At 44.6% G+C, this 16,522-nt stretch overlaps 1 protein-coding gene across 2 annotated transcripts in view; it reads right to left on the bottom strand.

The window, feature by feature from the left end:
- The window catches only part of LOC144769233 (small COPII coat GTPase SAR1B-like), a 382,034-nt gene that overhangs the window by 91,554 nt on the left and 273,958 nt on the right, over positions 1 to 16,522 (bottom strand). For both annotated transcript variants that reach the window (XM_078653274.1, XM_078653275.1), the window contains one exon: positions 12,530 to 12,633. In XM_078653274.1, the coding sequence (XP_078509400.1) occupies positions 12,530 to 12,633 (104 nt within the window). The remainder of the gene's footprint in view (positions 1 to 12,529; positions 12,634 to 16,522) is intronic.

Genomic DNA, 16,522 nt, shown 5'->3' with positions numbered 1-16,522 from the left:
TAGGTGTGCTCAGCCACTTATATTGGCAAATTTTCATCTATTGGATTTGAAGGAAAGGAGCGGTAATACCGTTTTTGGATATTCAACACTGCCAACTTTATTGTAACTCATTCGACACCCATGGCAGTGGTATTCTTTTGACTCTAAACTGGATACCAATATTGGGCCACCACTACTTATTGGGAGATCTGTGAACTTACATTCTGACTGTGGTGCGATCATATACGGTCCTCACTTGGTTCCGGATTTCGGTAGTACGCCATTTGGTCCTGTTTTTTGTGATACACGCTAGTCTTATGCCTTGAAAAAGTCTTTTGTGAGACGAAATACGTGTCGGCAAGTCGTGTGCTGGACGTTTTATTATGGCGAACTGATTTTGGAATAAAGGCTAATGAACAGCAAGATCATTACTTATTCTGGATTTTGTACTCTGGAATAGTGTTGGGGAGAATGTCCCTACAGTTGAATCAATGAGATTGTACTAACACATAGATGTAAATAAAATATATATGACTTTATAATTGATACTAGGTGTGCTGGTAAAGCCCCCCCCCAATTTTCTTAGATGCATGGCTGTGTTAGAGTCCCAAGCACCATAAGCAAATACCATAGGCCAACACTTTGGGGTCAGATCCAGCCCTGCCAGAAAAGCAGGATGTAGAGAGAGACTAAAGTGTCTGAATGGATAAAAAGAAGAGGGTGGATTCCCTGGTGGAAGCAAGAGAGGGAAAAACACACAAATCACAAAGAAGGGAGAGAAAGATCAAAGAGAGATAAAGGAGCAAGGAGTCTCTGGTAGTGGGTTAAAGAGACCTGAGGTGGATTTATTAGTACCAGCCTTGGTATTTGCCATGCCAATGTTTAATTGCACCAGCCGTGGGATTTTGATCTTAACGTCGGTCACCATCACTCTTTCTTTTACAAACTAAGCAATGGGTAGCAGAACTTTGGGAGCACACATCTAACCTGACTTATCTTGTCAGTGGCCATCTTTCATCACATCAGCCTGAATCTGAAAGATCTTTATCACTAACTGCAGAATTTCTTTTAAACAAGTGCCTCTTTTTTCCAATTAAGAGAACTGGCTTCCTTATTGTCTGGCTGCATGTAGTCACACCAGGTTTTGCTGGAAATTCACTTGAAGAGGTATTTTGGGAATGTTGAATATAAAAACAATGAAAGCAACACTAATGTTCTTCCTTCCACATTCTTTTCCCTCCTGGGGACAATAAGTCCAGAGATGTAGTCTATCCAATGTGGAATTTGAATCTCTACACCCTACAACTTAACAGTAACAACACAACATAAAACTTGCAGATAAAGATGCCACGTGAATAATTTGTGATACATTTAGTATCAATCAGAAGGTCCTTGATGTGCTAGAACATTACCAGAAAATCAGTCAGGATCCTATACCTGGGAACTCTTTGACTTTAAGGAAACGAAAAAGCTCAGCATTTTTTTCACTGTCAATGTATATTTGTCTGGCAAGATTAAATCTATTTGATCATATTTCCTTAATATATATATTTATAACCTATTACCACCCTTGGATGTTTTTCATATGTTCAAGGCCTAGGAAACTCTAAGGCTAATTGGAATCTTTGCATGTGTAGATTTAAACTGTACTGCAACATATATATCAAACTGTTAATTGGAAGCTCATATTTCATTACACTTTTTATGTTTTTTCCTTGTGCAACCTATTTTAGTCAGGCCATAAGTACTTTTAGCAGGTAGACCACGTGGGATTAAAATTGAAATCCTATATAATTCTGTATTCAGCTATCTGTTCTTAAATTTCAATGGTTTTTGAGATATTCACTACAAAGTGAGCCACTAAAGCTTGGGTGCCCCCATAGAAACCAAAAACCTTCACATGGTTCAATAGGGGATTTCTGCATCTCATGTGAGATTTACTTTTACCACATCTTTAAGGTTAAATGAACAACTAATGAATGTTTCTCTAGTTATGATAAAAAAGACTGCTGGTGCTCTTAGGTGATCAACAGGGTCAGACTGGCCATTAGAGAATCAGGTAGCTAACAAGGTTGCCCACATTTACAAATCAGGGCAGTTTTAAACTTGTAAAGACAAACCATATAGGTGTTTTGAAATTATGGTAGAGTGCATGCATAAGTACTTGCTGCAAGCAATGTTTGTGGTAGTATCAGGGAAATCAACAGTAACAAGCAATGGCAATGCCAATTGGTCGGCCTTTAAATTAATGTCTGGCATGTGAAGCATTACAGGTAGATAGCATAAGAATGGATATGTATTTGTGTGGAAATAAAGAACTGTAGAAGAATATTGGTGTAGGTTAAAAGGCCAAGTGACAGTTGCACTGTCAAGCCAAACCTAAAAATCAATGTCGGTTAATGGCTGTCCTCCTCATATCTGTGCAGCTGCCAGAGTAAAACACAATAAACGATCTAGTTATCCAAGACATGTTTACAGCATTGCAGTGTCGTGTGTGTGCTCCTGAAAGTTCAAGCTTAGCTGCATCCATAAACAAAATGATCACAGCTGTTTGGAGGGCAAACTTTTCGTGGAAGCACACAGCTTCTGCCCAATCAAAGCATGGACTCCTGTCTCCCAACATGTGTGCAGAGACAAAGCCTGTCTCTAGTGATTCTCACATAACTGTCTGGCAACTTCTGTGCTGTAATTAAGCAGGGCCATAAAAACCGGCTCTCAAAACAGCCAAAAGAACAGCTATACACTGATCTGTCACACCAGCCCTTAGGGCACTGACTGATTGCCCTAAAGGCAGTCTGACCCCAGTGAACGAATGTCAGAGAGATATCATATCAAGGAGGTGGTACGACGGGGGCGTGGTTTCGCTGGGATGCGAAATGGCCACACATTAGTGTGGCTCCGCCGGCCGAGCCCGATTATCCGTTCAGGAATCCGTCTACCACGCTGCTGTCCAGCTGAAACTGACGGCAAAATAACTTATACTACTCCGCGTCCTCAGAGTGGACGGCCGGGGACACGCTGCCTGCAGAGACCGGGTGCGGGAGGGATCTCGCCGTGAGGCTGCAGAGGCCTGCTCCAGAACCGGAAGCCGGGGCCTCGAGTAGGGGTGGCTTGTGGACGGAGGGCACAGTGAGCCGGAGGCGGGACCTACTGTGGCGCTCTATCTCCGAAAATGGGAGCTCCGACGGAGGACACTGGCGCAGAAATTGGGATTGGCGCTGCTGCGGCGGACGCTAGCATTGCGGTGCGCCCGCACTTGTGGATTCCCTGCCCGTGGTTGCTACCCACGGGGCATTAGTCTGCGGGCTGGCCGGGCGCGGGCTGTGACCTGCGGCGGCCGCCAAAGGGGAGCATATGCCATTTTGTTGATTGCGGCGAGAGCGGCGCCTGAAGCTGGAGAGCTCGCGCCGGGGAACTGACTTTGGACGCAGCGAGGAGCCAGGACGAGCCACTGGTACTGCGGCCCTCCACAATATTGAGGTCTGTGGTGGATGGGTGCAGGCGGTGTGGCAGAGGTGGAGCTGTATCGCCGGTGGCACCGTGTGGGGTGCCGCCCGTGGGTGTCAGGCACAGGAGAGCAGTGCATGCGGAGTTCTAGCACGCTCCCTTCTGCTTGGGCTGCCGGTGGCTGTCTGCTGCCGCGTACTGACACGGCTGCCCAATTGGGACACACAGAGGAGGCTGGTCTGGTGGAATTGTGTGGCAACGGGGAGAGCCTAGATGTGAAGCCTTGCCTTATTTTACTCTCTCAGTGCGAATACCTAGTGGTGCCCCCTGCGTAGACGACATGAGGGGGGATACGGGACATTGCCTGGTCAGTCTGTGCAAAGTGGTAGGGGGACTGACGGACTGAGAGGCACCTGGAGTTGCGTGCCCAGATCGATATCCCACCGAAGCTGGCGAAGAAGGTGCATCTACTTACCTGGACTTAGTGGGTTGCTGGATTGTAGTGTTGAAGGTCGCTCCTGTGCTTCCGGCGTAATTGCAATCGCTGGTGGTGGCTGAGACTGCAGGGTGGTTCTTGCCGCGCTGCTGTTTGGTCAGAACTGTGACCATGGGCAAACCGGACACAAGGCAGCCTCGGATCAATTTTGACAAAAAGTCATCTAAACAGGCGGACACTGATGCTGAACATCGAGATCATACGGAAGAAGATGTGAGATCCATGTTTAAAGAGTTGAAAGCGAGCTTACAAGGTATAGATTCCAAGATGGATACTCTAGCGGAACGCATGGATATAACTACACAACGGATGGATAAGCAAGAGGGGCGAGTCAGTGTCCTCGAAACGAGAGTGACCGAAACTGAAGAGGGCCAGACTGAAGTTGAAAAAAAACTGCGTGGTATGGATAAGGTGCTAGAGGTGATTCAGCAGAAGAACGAGGATTTGGAAGCGAGGTCGTGAAGGAACAACGTGCGAATCACGGGAGTTGTGAAGACAAAGGATATCCAGAATATGGAGAAGTACATTGAGGTCATGATGAAAGACCTATTTGGACCAGACCTATCCACGATGTTCCTAATTGAAAGAGCGCATAGATTGCTGGGACCGAGGCCGAGACCGGGAGCACCAGCACGACCCATCATAGCGAGAGTGCTAAATTACAGAGACCGGGACACAATACTTCAACTGGCCAGGGAAAAGGGCGCGATTCAATATCAGGGAAATAATATCGCCCTCTATCCTGATTTCACATTGCAGGTGCAAGCAGCCCGCAGGGAATTCATTCCCGCCCAAAAAATCTTCCAACAAATAGGATCGAAATATGCACTGATATATCCGGCCAAATTGCGGGTGCAGGGCCATGGAAAGCCCACGTTTTTCACGGAAGCTAAGGCACCACTAGCATATGCAAAACAACTGGTGAAGGAACAGCGTAAAGGAAATCTGTCGGGTGAGGAACAGGTGGAGGCCAGAATGAGCGACAATGACTAAGGCGCACTGCTGGTTCCGCTGGTCGCGGGGCTACATGAAGCGCTTGAGGTTGTGCTGCTTGAATAACTGCTGAAGGCTGGTAAGATAAGCACGTATGATTGACTGAAAGAGGACACTCATAGTCTCAAGTATTGTTGTTTCCTCTTGATGCTATAGTAAGTTGAACTTTGACTATGTGAACTTTCTGGACACTGGGTGGGTGATTGTATGCTCGGCCACCCTGCCATGAGTGCAGGGCAGTATGCCGGAAACCCAGCGCACCCCTTGGGATGATTCCCTCACTCCGGCTGTACGTTGTGGTTGGATTACTGTTGTGGGTAGTGGAAGGGGGGTTTGCACAACCTGATTGGGGGGTTGGTGTGGGTGGGGGTGGGAGGGATGTTTGGTTTGTTAAGTTTACACTGCCATACACTGCGCTATGTATTGGACATAATGAAGGATTGACGTACAATAAGACATGCGTCACTATGCAGAGATATGGGGCATGCCTACCGCACATATATGTCACCAGGGTGGGGCAGCGAGCTGTGGGTGACAGCAGACTTTCTGGGCTAAAAATGTACATATTTACTGATGCTGCCACACACTAGCCTGACCTTCTTAACGTGACTCACGTGGAATGTGCGGGCCTGAATGATCACAGGAAAGCACGGCTAATTCACTCTTATCTCACACAACACGGGGCGATACTGCTGCGTAGGGGACTACATTGGCAGACACACCACAAAATAGCAGACACAGAGGGTAGATACATCATTCTGCAGGGGACACTGTGCCACACCCCTGTGGCATTAGTAAATACTTATGGACCAAATACTGACAACCCTGACTTCTTTTAGAGCATCTGGCAGAAAATAAGAACGCTGGGCCACACTGCTGTCATGTGGGGAGGGGACTTTAACGTAGTGCTCTCGCCATCTGCCGATAGGAAAGGGTCGTCCCGCATTCATCACCAGAGAGCGGCGGCAATGATACATACTATAATGGAAGATCTCCATTTAGTTGACCCCTGGAGAACATTGCACCCGTTAGCAAGGGAGGGGACGTGCATTACACACCATCGGAACACGTGGTCTCGCATAGACTTCTGGCTGTCATCTAAAGACATACACGCCTGGCTTCTAAAAGCTACGCACCTACCCCGCACCTTCTCGGATCACTCACCTGTTCAGCTGCAAATAGACTGCCCACCTGCGTATGCCCAGCCCTTTGCATGGAGATTCCCATCTACGGCATTATTAGACCTGGCCTTTCGAGAGGGATTAAGGGAGAAAATCACTGAATATTTTGAGCTAAATGAGGGCACAGTGGACTCGCCGGGTACACTATGGGAGGCATTTAAGGCGGTCGTCAGAGGCGACTGTATAGCGCTGAAGTCAGGAGTGCTGCGGGACATACGTAACACTCTGCACAGACTGGAACGGGAGAAAGGCGATCTAGAGAGTGTGCATTTGGTGAACCCGGACCCGGGGCTATTGGCACAGATACGGAATAAACTGAAGGACTATCAAGAAGAAGCGGACAGGGAAACTAAATTTATAAATAAATATACGCAAGCGAGGCGATACGGGGAGAGTGATAGACCTGGGAGAACATTAGCAGGACTGCTGCGTGGACCACGGGGATCAGCCTATATTACAGAGCTACGCTCTACTAACGGGTAGATAGTTAGAACACCGCCGGATATATTGCGTGAGCTGTCTACCTTTTATAAGCAACTATACACATCACGTACAGACCCACCCCAATCGGAGATAAGTGATTATTTAGACGATGTAGCATTGGCGTGGTTCAATAACGGTGCTAGGGAGAATATGGAGTAGCCAATCACAACTGAAGACGTACGACAGGTGATCAGCAGTTTGCCAGCTGACAAGGCCCCAGGGGCTGATGGTTTAACTGCGGCATTCTACAAAGAATATGCTGATGTACTGGCCACCCGACTATTACAGGTATATCAGGAGGCAATGGACACTGGAATATTGCCTCCAACACTTCGCAAAGCCACTATCATAACCATATTAAAGCCAGAGAAGGACCCAACAAACCGGGACTCATATCGCCCACTGTCCCTTATAAATTTAGACGCCAAAATATACGCGAAATTATTGGCAAATCGATTACAGCCTATGCTACCTCAGATAGCGTTACCAGATCAATCGGGGTATATACCTGGGCGCTCCACGACACACAACTTGAGAACACTGTTTGGCACGCTGCATTATTTAGCTCCTCATGTTCAGGCAATCGCGGCGCTGTTGGTCGCCACAAAAGCGTTTGACTCGCTTGAATGGAAGTTCCTATTCTTGTTGTTGACTCCAATGGGTCTTAGTCTCATCTTCATCAAACAGATACAAATTCTTTACACGAGCCCAGCGGCGCGGGTCAGGGTTAATGGGCAAACATCAGAACCGTTTGATATTACAAGAGGTACAAGGCGGGGCTGCCCACTGTCTCCATTATTATTTGCCATAGCCACTGAGCCACTGGCTGCCAGATTGCGACAACATCACGCACAGAGGAGCATTGGGTTCACGACACGGGGTCTGTTAATATCAATGTATGCAGACGATATGACGATCTATCTGACTAATCCCAAAGAGAATTTCGACACAGTGATGAGAGAGCTGATTAGATATGGTGGGCTCACCGGGATTCAGATAAACTGGTCAAAGTCAGTCATGATGCCACTGACAGATGGCACGCTCCCGGTTGACTCGGAATTCCCGATACGGTGGGCGGTAGAGGAAACATGATACCTGGGAATCTGTATAACTAGATCAATGCAAGAAATATGGCTAGCCAATTATGGTAAAGTAGTGGACTGGTTGGAAAGCAAAGTCCAAACGTGGAAAAACTGCCATTGTCCTTAGCGGGGAGAATGGCCATTTCAAAAATGATAATATTGCCGAAATTACTCTACCTTTTTGTGAATAGTCCTATGCCGCTAAACGTACATTTTTTCAAAAGATTGCGAACAAGCTTTCTGGAGCTACTCTGGGCAGGCAGACAACCTCGTATTTCCTAGAAGGTACTGATGCTACCATTTGCGCAGGGAGGACTGGGTTCTCCAGATTTCGAACTCTATGCATATAGTGCACAGGCACAGTTCTTGCACTTCTGGCACCACCCCACACCGTTCCAACCACATGTTGCAATAGAAACAGAGTGGCGCCCTTACCATTGAATACGGCTATATATGCGCCCTACAAATGTCCGCGCCAGTAAATAGATACGTTGGAGATGATGAGATGGGCGTGGAACGGTATTGCGAAAAGAGCACACTATGAAGTATTATATGCTCCCTCTATGCCTCTAGGAGACAATCCCCTACTAGGCCCCTTCCTAGACAAGGCTATCAAACAAAGAGCGAAGGTGCACAAGTTGGAGATTGGCAACGATCTCTTCCCTAATGGAGAATTCTTGACCATGGCGCAAATGTGCGATCCGGGGTCACCCACCGCATCTGACATGCTATTGTATTATCAGATACAGGCAGCGGGCAGATACGGGCAGCGTAGGTATGTTGAATTCCCCAGGGAACCACCCACCCTTCTAGCTCTGGAGAATGTACTCAATGATCCGTCCCCCCGCAAACTGATCACACGCATATATACTATAACACAGAGATACTATCCGATTGTCTGTACCACATCTAGGGAAGCTTGGGAGGGTGAAGCTGGTATATCAATCACGGACGATCAATGGCAGTTCTGCTGCTCTCAGTTGGAGCAATTATCGCCTAATTATAGACTGAGACTGATTCACTTCAATTTCTTACATAGGCTATATTGCACGCCGATGCAGCTACACCGCATGGGGCTACACCCAGACACTAAATGCTGGAGATGTGGGGCACAGAAGGCCACATTTGCTCACCTAACATGGTATTGTGGGCCAATAGCAACATATTGGACAGACATATTTAAACACATAGGGCATATAATAAATGTTGTGCTGCCAGAGTCACCGCTGCTGGCACTTCTGGGATATGTAAAGGATGTCCTGAAGGAACATCGTAAGCTCGCAGCTATGGTATTGCTGCAGGCGAAACGACAGATAGCTATACACTGGAAGAGACAAGACCCCCCTGTGATCGCAGCATGGATACGAGCTGTTACATATTGTAGAGACCAGCTGACCATCTATTGGAAACTTATGCCCACCAGATCGAGATCAGCCGATATCTGGGAGCCATTCGTAGATTGGTTGAGATCAGGAGGAGAGGATCTACAGAAAGAAGTTTCCATTTAGGAGACACTGCGGGGGAACTTTAGGGAAAGACCTGGAGTCGGAGAAGATAGGACATTGGGCTAGCAAGCTACATGTCCAGCAAGGTACCATGTAATTTTATGAATGTAAGGGTAGCTTAGGCGTAGAGGTTGAGCTGCCCTGGCTGCGAATGTCAAGCAAAATACAGTTAGGAGTGGGCAGGATGGCGGTGGATAGGGGGGAGGGGGGGTGTTCCTTTCTTTTCTGTTAAGGGTATGTTGGTGTTTATCATTGCATAATGTCACTAGGGTGGAGCTATATAGAGTGCAGAAGGACTAATATATACAGATGGATAATCGCTGCCTGCCCCATGGGTTGTTGGCAAATACAGCTGTGTAAGATGTCGTTACGTTTATGCTGCTGGCCTCAGGGTTGTAGGCGAAGAAAAGCTGTGTAATTTGATGATAATTGCAATAAACACTGTTTAAAAAAAAAACTGAGGTGGTACAACTTATTACCAGGAGGGTGTGGAGACTTCTCCGGTACAGACAACACCGGGGCACAACATTGGATATGACTGTTTTGCTTATACTTTCCTCACTGTGTCTCACCTAATTGGATACAGGTTTAAAAAAGACTATCACCAAAGCCAGACCTGCTGAAAATAGGTTGCATTTGGAAGCAGAATAAATAAAAAGTAAAAGAGCGAGAAAGATATCTTGGTAAGATTATGGGCAGGATGTTCTTGGAAATATATTTCAGGTGTTGCCACTTCTTTCATGCCACACTTATGTCATTTGAAGTACGCTCTGGGGCACCAAGTTCAAATGATTTAAGGCTAGTTCATTGAAAATATCCCAAAGAGCTCAGCCCCTACCCCATCACCCTCTGCTCCAGTCCCGATTCTGTTTTCTACATTTTTCCACAATATTTTGTATTTCATTGCAAAACTCAGGCCTCTGGCAGCCCTCACATTCCTACTCCACCTCTTAGATTTTCACTGTTTGCACTGCTCCTGCTTATTAGACCACATGGGATTTGGCTCTCTCGCCTTGGACATGTAGAGTTTAGCCACATATGGCAAAAACCCATGTGAAAATGGTATGGCGTATTTTCTCAAAACAAAATTGATTCGATTTGGGTTTTATAAAGCGTGACCAATTACTCTGAGGCGTCTCAGCACTAAGGAGCAAGGAACGAAATTAACACAGAGTTTAGTAAAGGGCATGTTTTTAAAAGTTTGCGGAGACTAAAAAGAGAGAGAGAAGATTTTATCTCCAAGGGAAGGCAATTCCAGTTTTGAGTCGTGCAGAGCATAAAGCTACTGTCTCCCCAGGAGGAGAGCTTGTAGGGTGGCATGACCAGATTTCTAGCTGGTAAATTAGCATATAGTCCATTGCAAAAGTCCAACTTGGACATTACAAGGCTAAGGACTGCTGTTTTCAACGGGTTTGATGAAATAAACAGTGCTATTTTCTTGATTGTCCGAGGCATAACGAAGGCTGTAGAAGTTACCTTATTGAATTGTTCTTTAGAAGTCAATTTATCATCTATCAGGATACCCAGGTTTTTCACCTTTTTCCCTGGAACGGGGAGCGAACCCAATTCATCCGGCCACAAAGAGGGATTCCAAAAGGAGGTGTTTTTTCCCTAATAAGATGACTTCTGCTTTTGCAGAGTTCATTCTAAGACAATTTGCATGCATCCACGCACTGACCTCCCGAATGCAGTTCTAGAATGTCTCATTAACGGCGGGACCATTCTTACAAAAGGGAGACAACAATTTGAGTGCCATCCGCATATGAGACAATAGATATACCGAACAATTTAACCAGGGCAGGCAGCAGGGTAACATACATTTTGAAAAGAGTTGGACTCACTGAGGAGCCCTGGGGAACTCCGCATGGTAAGGAAAATGATTTAGATACCCAGATCCTCCAGCCGGTTCAACAAACGGTCATGATTGACTGTGTCAAAGGGCGTGGTAAGGTCGAGAAGAATGAGGGCAGCATTGCCCCCACCATCCACAGTGGCCCTAACCATCTCTATAGCTGCAATAAGAGAAAATTCTGTGGAATGCCCCTTGCGAAACCCATACTGGGAGTCGCCCATTAGCTGATTGCTATCCATGAAGACTGATAGTTGAAAGTTAATTTCTTTCTCTAGTATTTTAGCTGCAAAAGGCAGCCTGGAGATCAGTCTGTAGCTATTGGAGTTGAATGCAGTCATATTGGTTTTCTTAAGCAACAGGAGAATTGAGGCACCTTTCCAGTCTTTTAGAAAGACACTGGTCCTGAGTGCGGCATTAAAAATGGACGTCAATTGGGCACTCTACAGGTCAGGAATGAGAGGTACAATTTCAGGAGGTCAGGGATTGTGAATTTGGTAGAGAAAACCAACTAACGTGATCTACTGAGATAAGATTAAAGCCAACAAATGTCCTTCCTAATAGGAGATATTGCTGTAATCAAAGTGAATTTAATATTGATAACCTCAAAAAATGAAGCTAGAGAATCACAGAATTCCGGATTAGTATTATCCATATTCTTAATCGCCAGAGACGAAAGTTTGGAAAAGGTTTGAAAAAGGGCTTTGGAGGTAGAACAGGATTTGTCAATTAAACTAATAAAGTACTGCAATTTTTCCTTCATTATAAGCTTTTTATAAACTGCTAGCAAAGATTTATATATTTCTTTGTCATTATTATCGTAGTTCTCTTTTCACCTACGTTCTTGTTTGCAACAGGCTTTCTTAGCAGCCCGAAACATTTCCCAGAAACACAGAGATGTAGGTTTATTTCTCCTTGATACAATCTGTTTGTCTGGAGCCAGCCTGTTGACAGCTCCAGTCAGTCATGAAGAATAATTAGATACCGTCTTGTCTGCCTCTTCCGCCACAGCTGGTTGAGAAGTAAGCAGGAATGAATTAAGTTCCTGCCCATTAATCTGGTCCCATGCCCAGAAATGAATTAGCTTCTTGGGAGCCTTCTTCTAGACTGTACTATGATACAGAAGGATTTCCCAAGTGACAGCGCTGTGATCAGAGCAAGTTACTGGCAATATTGCTAAATTCAGAAGATGGCTATAGTTGGAAAAGATCCCATCTATTTCATTCCCAAGAGGACTGACCATGTGGATGTAAACTGCAAGTGTTCTTTTAAGCACAGTGCCTGTTAAATGAGAAGAGTGTGGTCCTCTCTTTGAATGCTGCTTGGCTACATTATCCTTTGAGAGTGTTTTTCATTTTACCTGACTCTAGGTATAAGTACAGTTGTTCTTGGTTTAATTTACATAGATGGGTTTCTGGTCTTTATGAATAAACTTTTATATACAACGTGTGATGGAATATAATTCATATATATAAAATTAAATAAAATCTTTTCACTCAAATAAATGTACTCACATCCATTTCTTGTTTGGATTCCATGAGCCTCTCGTGATCGATACAGTCCACCAGATATACAATACCATTGATGGCGGGAAGGTAGTTTTTCCACACTCTGCGGGCTTAAAAAACACAATATTGTTTCAAACAGGGCAACTATAATTTAGCATTTAGCTTCAGTGAGTCTAGCCTATAAAAGCATTAAAGTCATCACACAAATTTAGGATCACAGTCTGCCATGAGGAATAACCAGCAAGATGACTCAGAAGTGGGAAACTGTACTCCACTCACCTCCTACAACACATATTGACATCACAGCTCTCCACACAATCTCAACACCAAATAACATCACACAATAGGTTGTATGTTAAAATAATGAGGTCAGTTATATTGATTTTGAGACTACATTACGCGATGTGTAGTGGTTCCTGATTTATATAAATTTGAAGTAAGTAATAATAGAGGTTACTATTTACTGTTGTCTGTATAGGCTGATTGCTCATCTTTGAACCAGTCTTACAATTTGGAATTTTTTTCCATCCCTTATAGATTACTTTATTATCAAACTGAACTGGATAAAATCCTATATCATTTGAGTGGTTTGGATACTTGTTAGTGTCTAACAAGTAAGTATTCTTGGTCATACCGAGCACTGAAGTACTCTATCTCTATAGACTGAAAATGTATAAAAGTCTTGCTTGTCCACGAAATAGGAGAAAATAAATGATCCGAAATGTTATACTAATAGTCTTGTTGTTGTCATGTGATTAGAATCTCATTTCAGGTTATATTTGCTTTGTGTAATAATGTGAATTATGCCTATAAGTATGTCAGATAGAATGCATATTAGTAATAAATGGATTTCTTTTACATCTTTTAATTCAGGTCAGTAGTGGCTACTCCTGAAGAAGGCGCTGGTCGCCGAAACACGCGACGAATTTACCTTTTCTGCCACTGTTTTATTTTGTTTTACTGTTATTGTGTCCACGATACTATGTTTTGATCTGTTTGATATTGTATGTTGATACAATTTTTTAAAAGTATGTTTGTATAAAAATATGTATTTTGTGATGAGCTATACATTGTGACAATAAATATTTTGGTCTAAACTTTTTGGATTTTTTAATTCTCCTAGCTAGTATTATCTAGACAAGCCTTGAAATAATTGCCTAGGTTGTTATTTTTCAGTTATAGTTATATTGACCTACACATATGTCTACGCCACTGTATTGACTACATTCATATCATTAACCCAAGTGTATATCGGGGAGTACAGATTTACTTTTCTTAACTCCTTGTTCTTCGTTCCTTGACAATATGTTGGTAGAGGGTTTTGTGGGGACGATATATGTGCAGGTCAATATAAAAACTCAACAAAGATTTTACTGCTGAGTGACATGAGATGCTGATGCTGTGAGCTAGCACTGAGCGGTCGGAGGAGGTCGGAATGGGTTGAAGGAGACCAGTGGAGGCTTTCAGAGGCCCCTGGCAGTGGGTCAGCCTAGTTCGCCACAGCCGCATGCAGTCTGAAACATTGTGTTGCCCCCCATCCACTCCAACACTAATGCTGCACACCTGCAGTGAACGAGAGGAGGTCAGAGGAGGTCAGAGCAGGCTGGAGCGGGCTGGAGGAGGCTGCCAGAAAGCCCCAAGCACAGGTTCACCTGGTTCACTACAGCCCATAGTCAGCAATATTGTGCGGCCACCACTCCGACCTGGGTCTGACTTGTGGCTCAGAATAATGAGCTGTGGACTGGCAGTTATTGGCTGTTCTATGCTGCATGGGACTGACAGCAGCAGATTTCCAGAATGTCTCCCACTGAACTGGTGGTCTTTATACTGGTGGAGAAGCTGGGTGAAGGAGAGGACTTCCTGTACCATCACAGTTTTGGACAAACCTGACATTCCGTCACCCAAGAGGATGTGCTGAAGAGAGCTTTAGCAGGAAGGCGGAGCATTTACTGCCAAACAGAGTAGGATTGGTACTGGGGTTCAGCACTCCCTCCGAATCAGCTTTGCGTCTTCCACTGTTTGCAGTGGCAACGGTGTTGAGGCCACTTTTATGACGGGAGATTGCAGGACACGGGTCCACTGGTGCGCTGGTACACTACAGAGTTTGACTCACACGGCACTGGGCAGTTGACGTACTTGTGCCAGTTCACGTTCTTTCCACACTTGACTGTTGACTTGGCGCTGCAGTGATTCCAGGCACTGCAACAAACCTGGCTTCAGTTTGCTTCCTGATCAGCTGGCAGAGGAGTTGAGGTGTAGACTGGGTGACTGTTGTTGGGGACGGGGGAGACTTGCAGGTCTTTGGTGGCACTCACGGTCTAAAGTCATTGCAGGCTAGTGTGGTTCCAGGCGGTGGCCCCTGGCCTTAAAACTCTCTTAGGACATATGGATAACTGGATGGTGCACTTTCGTGGATGCACAGTTTGAATCCGGTTTTGACTCTTGATTTATAACATCAAGTTATGAATCACTGGAATCGGTGTCATTACGTGATGGGGGTAACTGATAAGGTTTTCAGGTCTTTTTGTATTTCATTTTCACATTCAAATATTATTTCTATCGCCCCTTGTATATCTCCAACTTTAATTTCAACCTCATCTTTGTGAGAAGAAGAGAAGGGGACTTAAAAGATTAGGTCTAGTCATTTGAAAAGGATTGAGGTGGAAACCCATCTTGCCCACCAGTAGAGTTCAGCAAGGTTGGTAAGGCCCTTGAGGATGGCCCTTCATACTAAAGAGCTTCAAAATCATACAATCACTTATCAATGCCTTTCTCTGGAGGCGCTAGAACTTAATGTAGCTCCTCATGTGGTACCTGCTCCTAGAAAAATTTCTACCCCCAAAAGGAGAACTATTCCAGATTTATTTTCCTCACTTGAAAGCAGGAAATTTTAAGAAAACAGGGGTTGCATCTACTGATTCTGATTCAGCAGGAAAAACTGTAACAGTTCACGACTTAAAATCCTCATGCCCATCTAGGAAAGGTTTGGGGGGAAGATTAATTGATTGTTGGTTCCTTAATAAATTGTTTTTCCCCAAAAAATCAGGTTTGTGACCCATTTCATACTTGATACTTCATTGGAACTGAATATATTTAATCAAGTAGTCAGTGAATCAAATACTTCTTTAATTGATGAGGCTTGGTGATTTCGGAGTTTAATCCGATATTTTTCCAAGTTTTTAGAGCTCTTTCCCAAATCTAATATGAACTGATTTTTTAATCATCAGGCCATCCTGAATATATTTTACATTGTATATGATGTTAGACTTATTTCTCCCCAAGATGTTGTTTAAAGAGGGGCAGGATTTTCAGGTGACCCGTGTGCATTTGTATTTGGAGTCAATTTCTTCTCTAGTCCTGAAAGACAGTATGTTTTTTAAAATAAAATGTGTATAGATGTTCTCCCCATTTTTGGAAATGAAGTATTTAGATTGACTTCAACTATCCACATACCTTCCAGACCCTCCAGAATTTGATCTCAGTACACAATGCCTAGGAATTTAAAGTATTTAGCTAAAAACCTCACAAACCTCAATTATTAAGTTATTAATGAGAATGGTCAATAATAATAATAATAATAAAGCCATTTTTAAAGCGCCTGGCTGCACTAAAAAGGTAAACAACCTTTACCACGAAGTTTTTACCACGCGGTACCTTTACCACGCGGCCGTTACAACGCAAGTCGTTACCACGACTTGCGCTGGAGGGCGCTGTGGGATAATGAATTTTATAAATTTATATTCCAACACCTTCCCTACTGTTACGGGGACTGGTGTTGGAATATAAAATTATAAAAATCCTAAATCCGCGCCCTCCAACGCAAGTCGTGGTAACGACTTGCGTTGTAGCGGCCGCATGGTAAAGGTATGCGTTGTTACAACCTGCGTTGTAACAACGTACATCCCACTAAAAATAGTGTGTCCCCGCGCTAGAATGCTACTACATCTCAAGAACAGAAAACAAGGGAGAGGGAAGCGAGGTTACAAGGAAGGGGGGTGC

The sequence above is a fragment of the Lissotriton helveticus genome, chromosome 7, assembly GCF_964261635.1.
Source record: "Lissotriton helveticus chromosome 7, aLisHel1.1, whole genome shotgun sequence".
Lineage (NCBI taxonomy): Eukaryota > Metazoa > Chordata > Amphibia > Caudata > Salamandridae > Lissotriton > Lissotriton helveticus.
The sequence above is the reverse complement of the archived record's forward strand: the minus strand, read 5'-3'. Positions and strand labels throughout refer to the sequence as shown.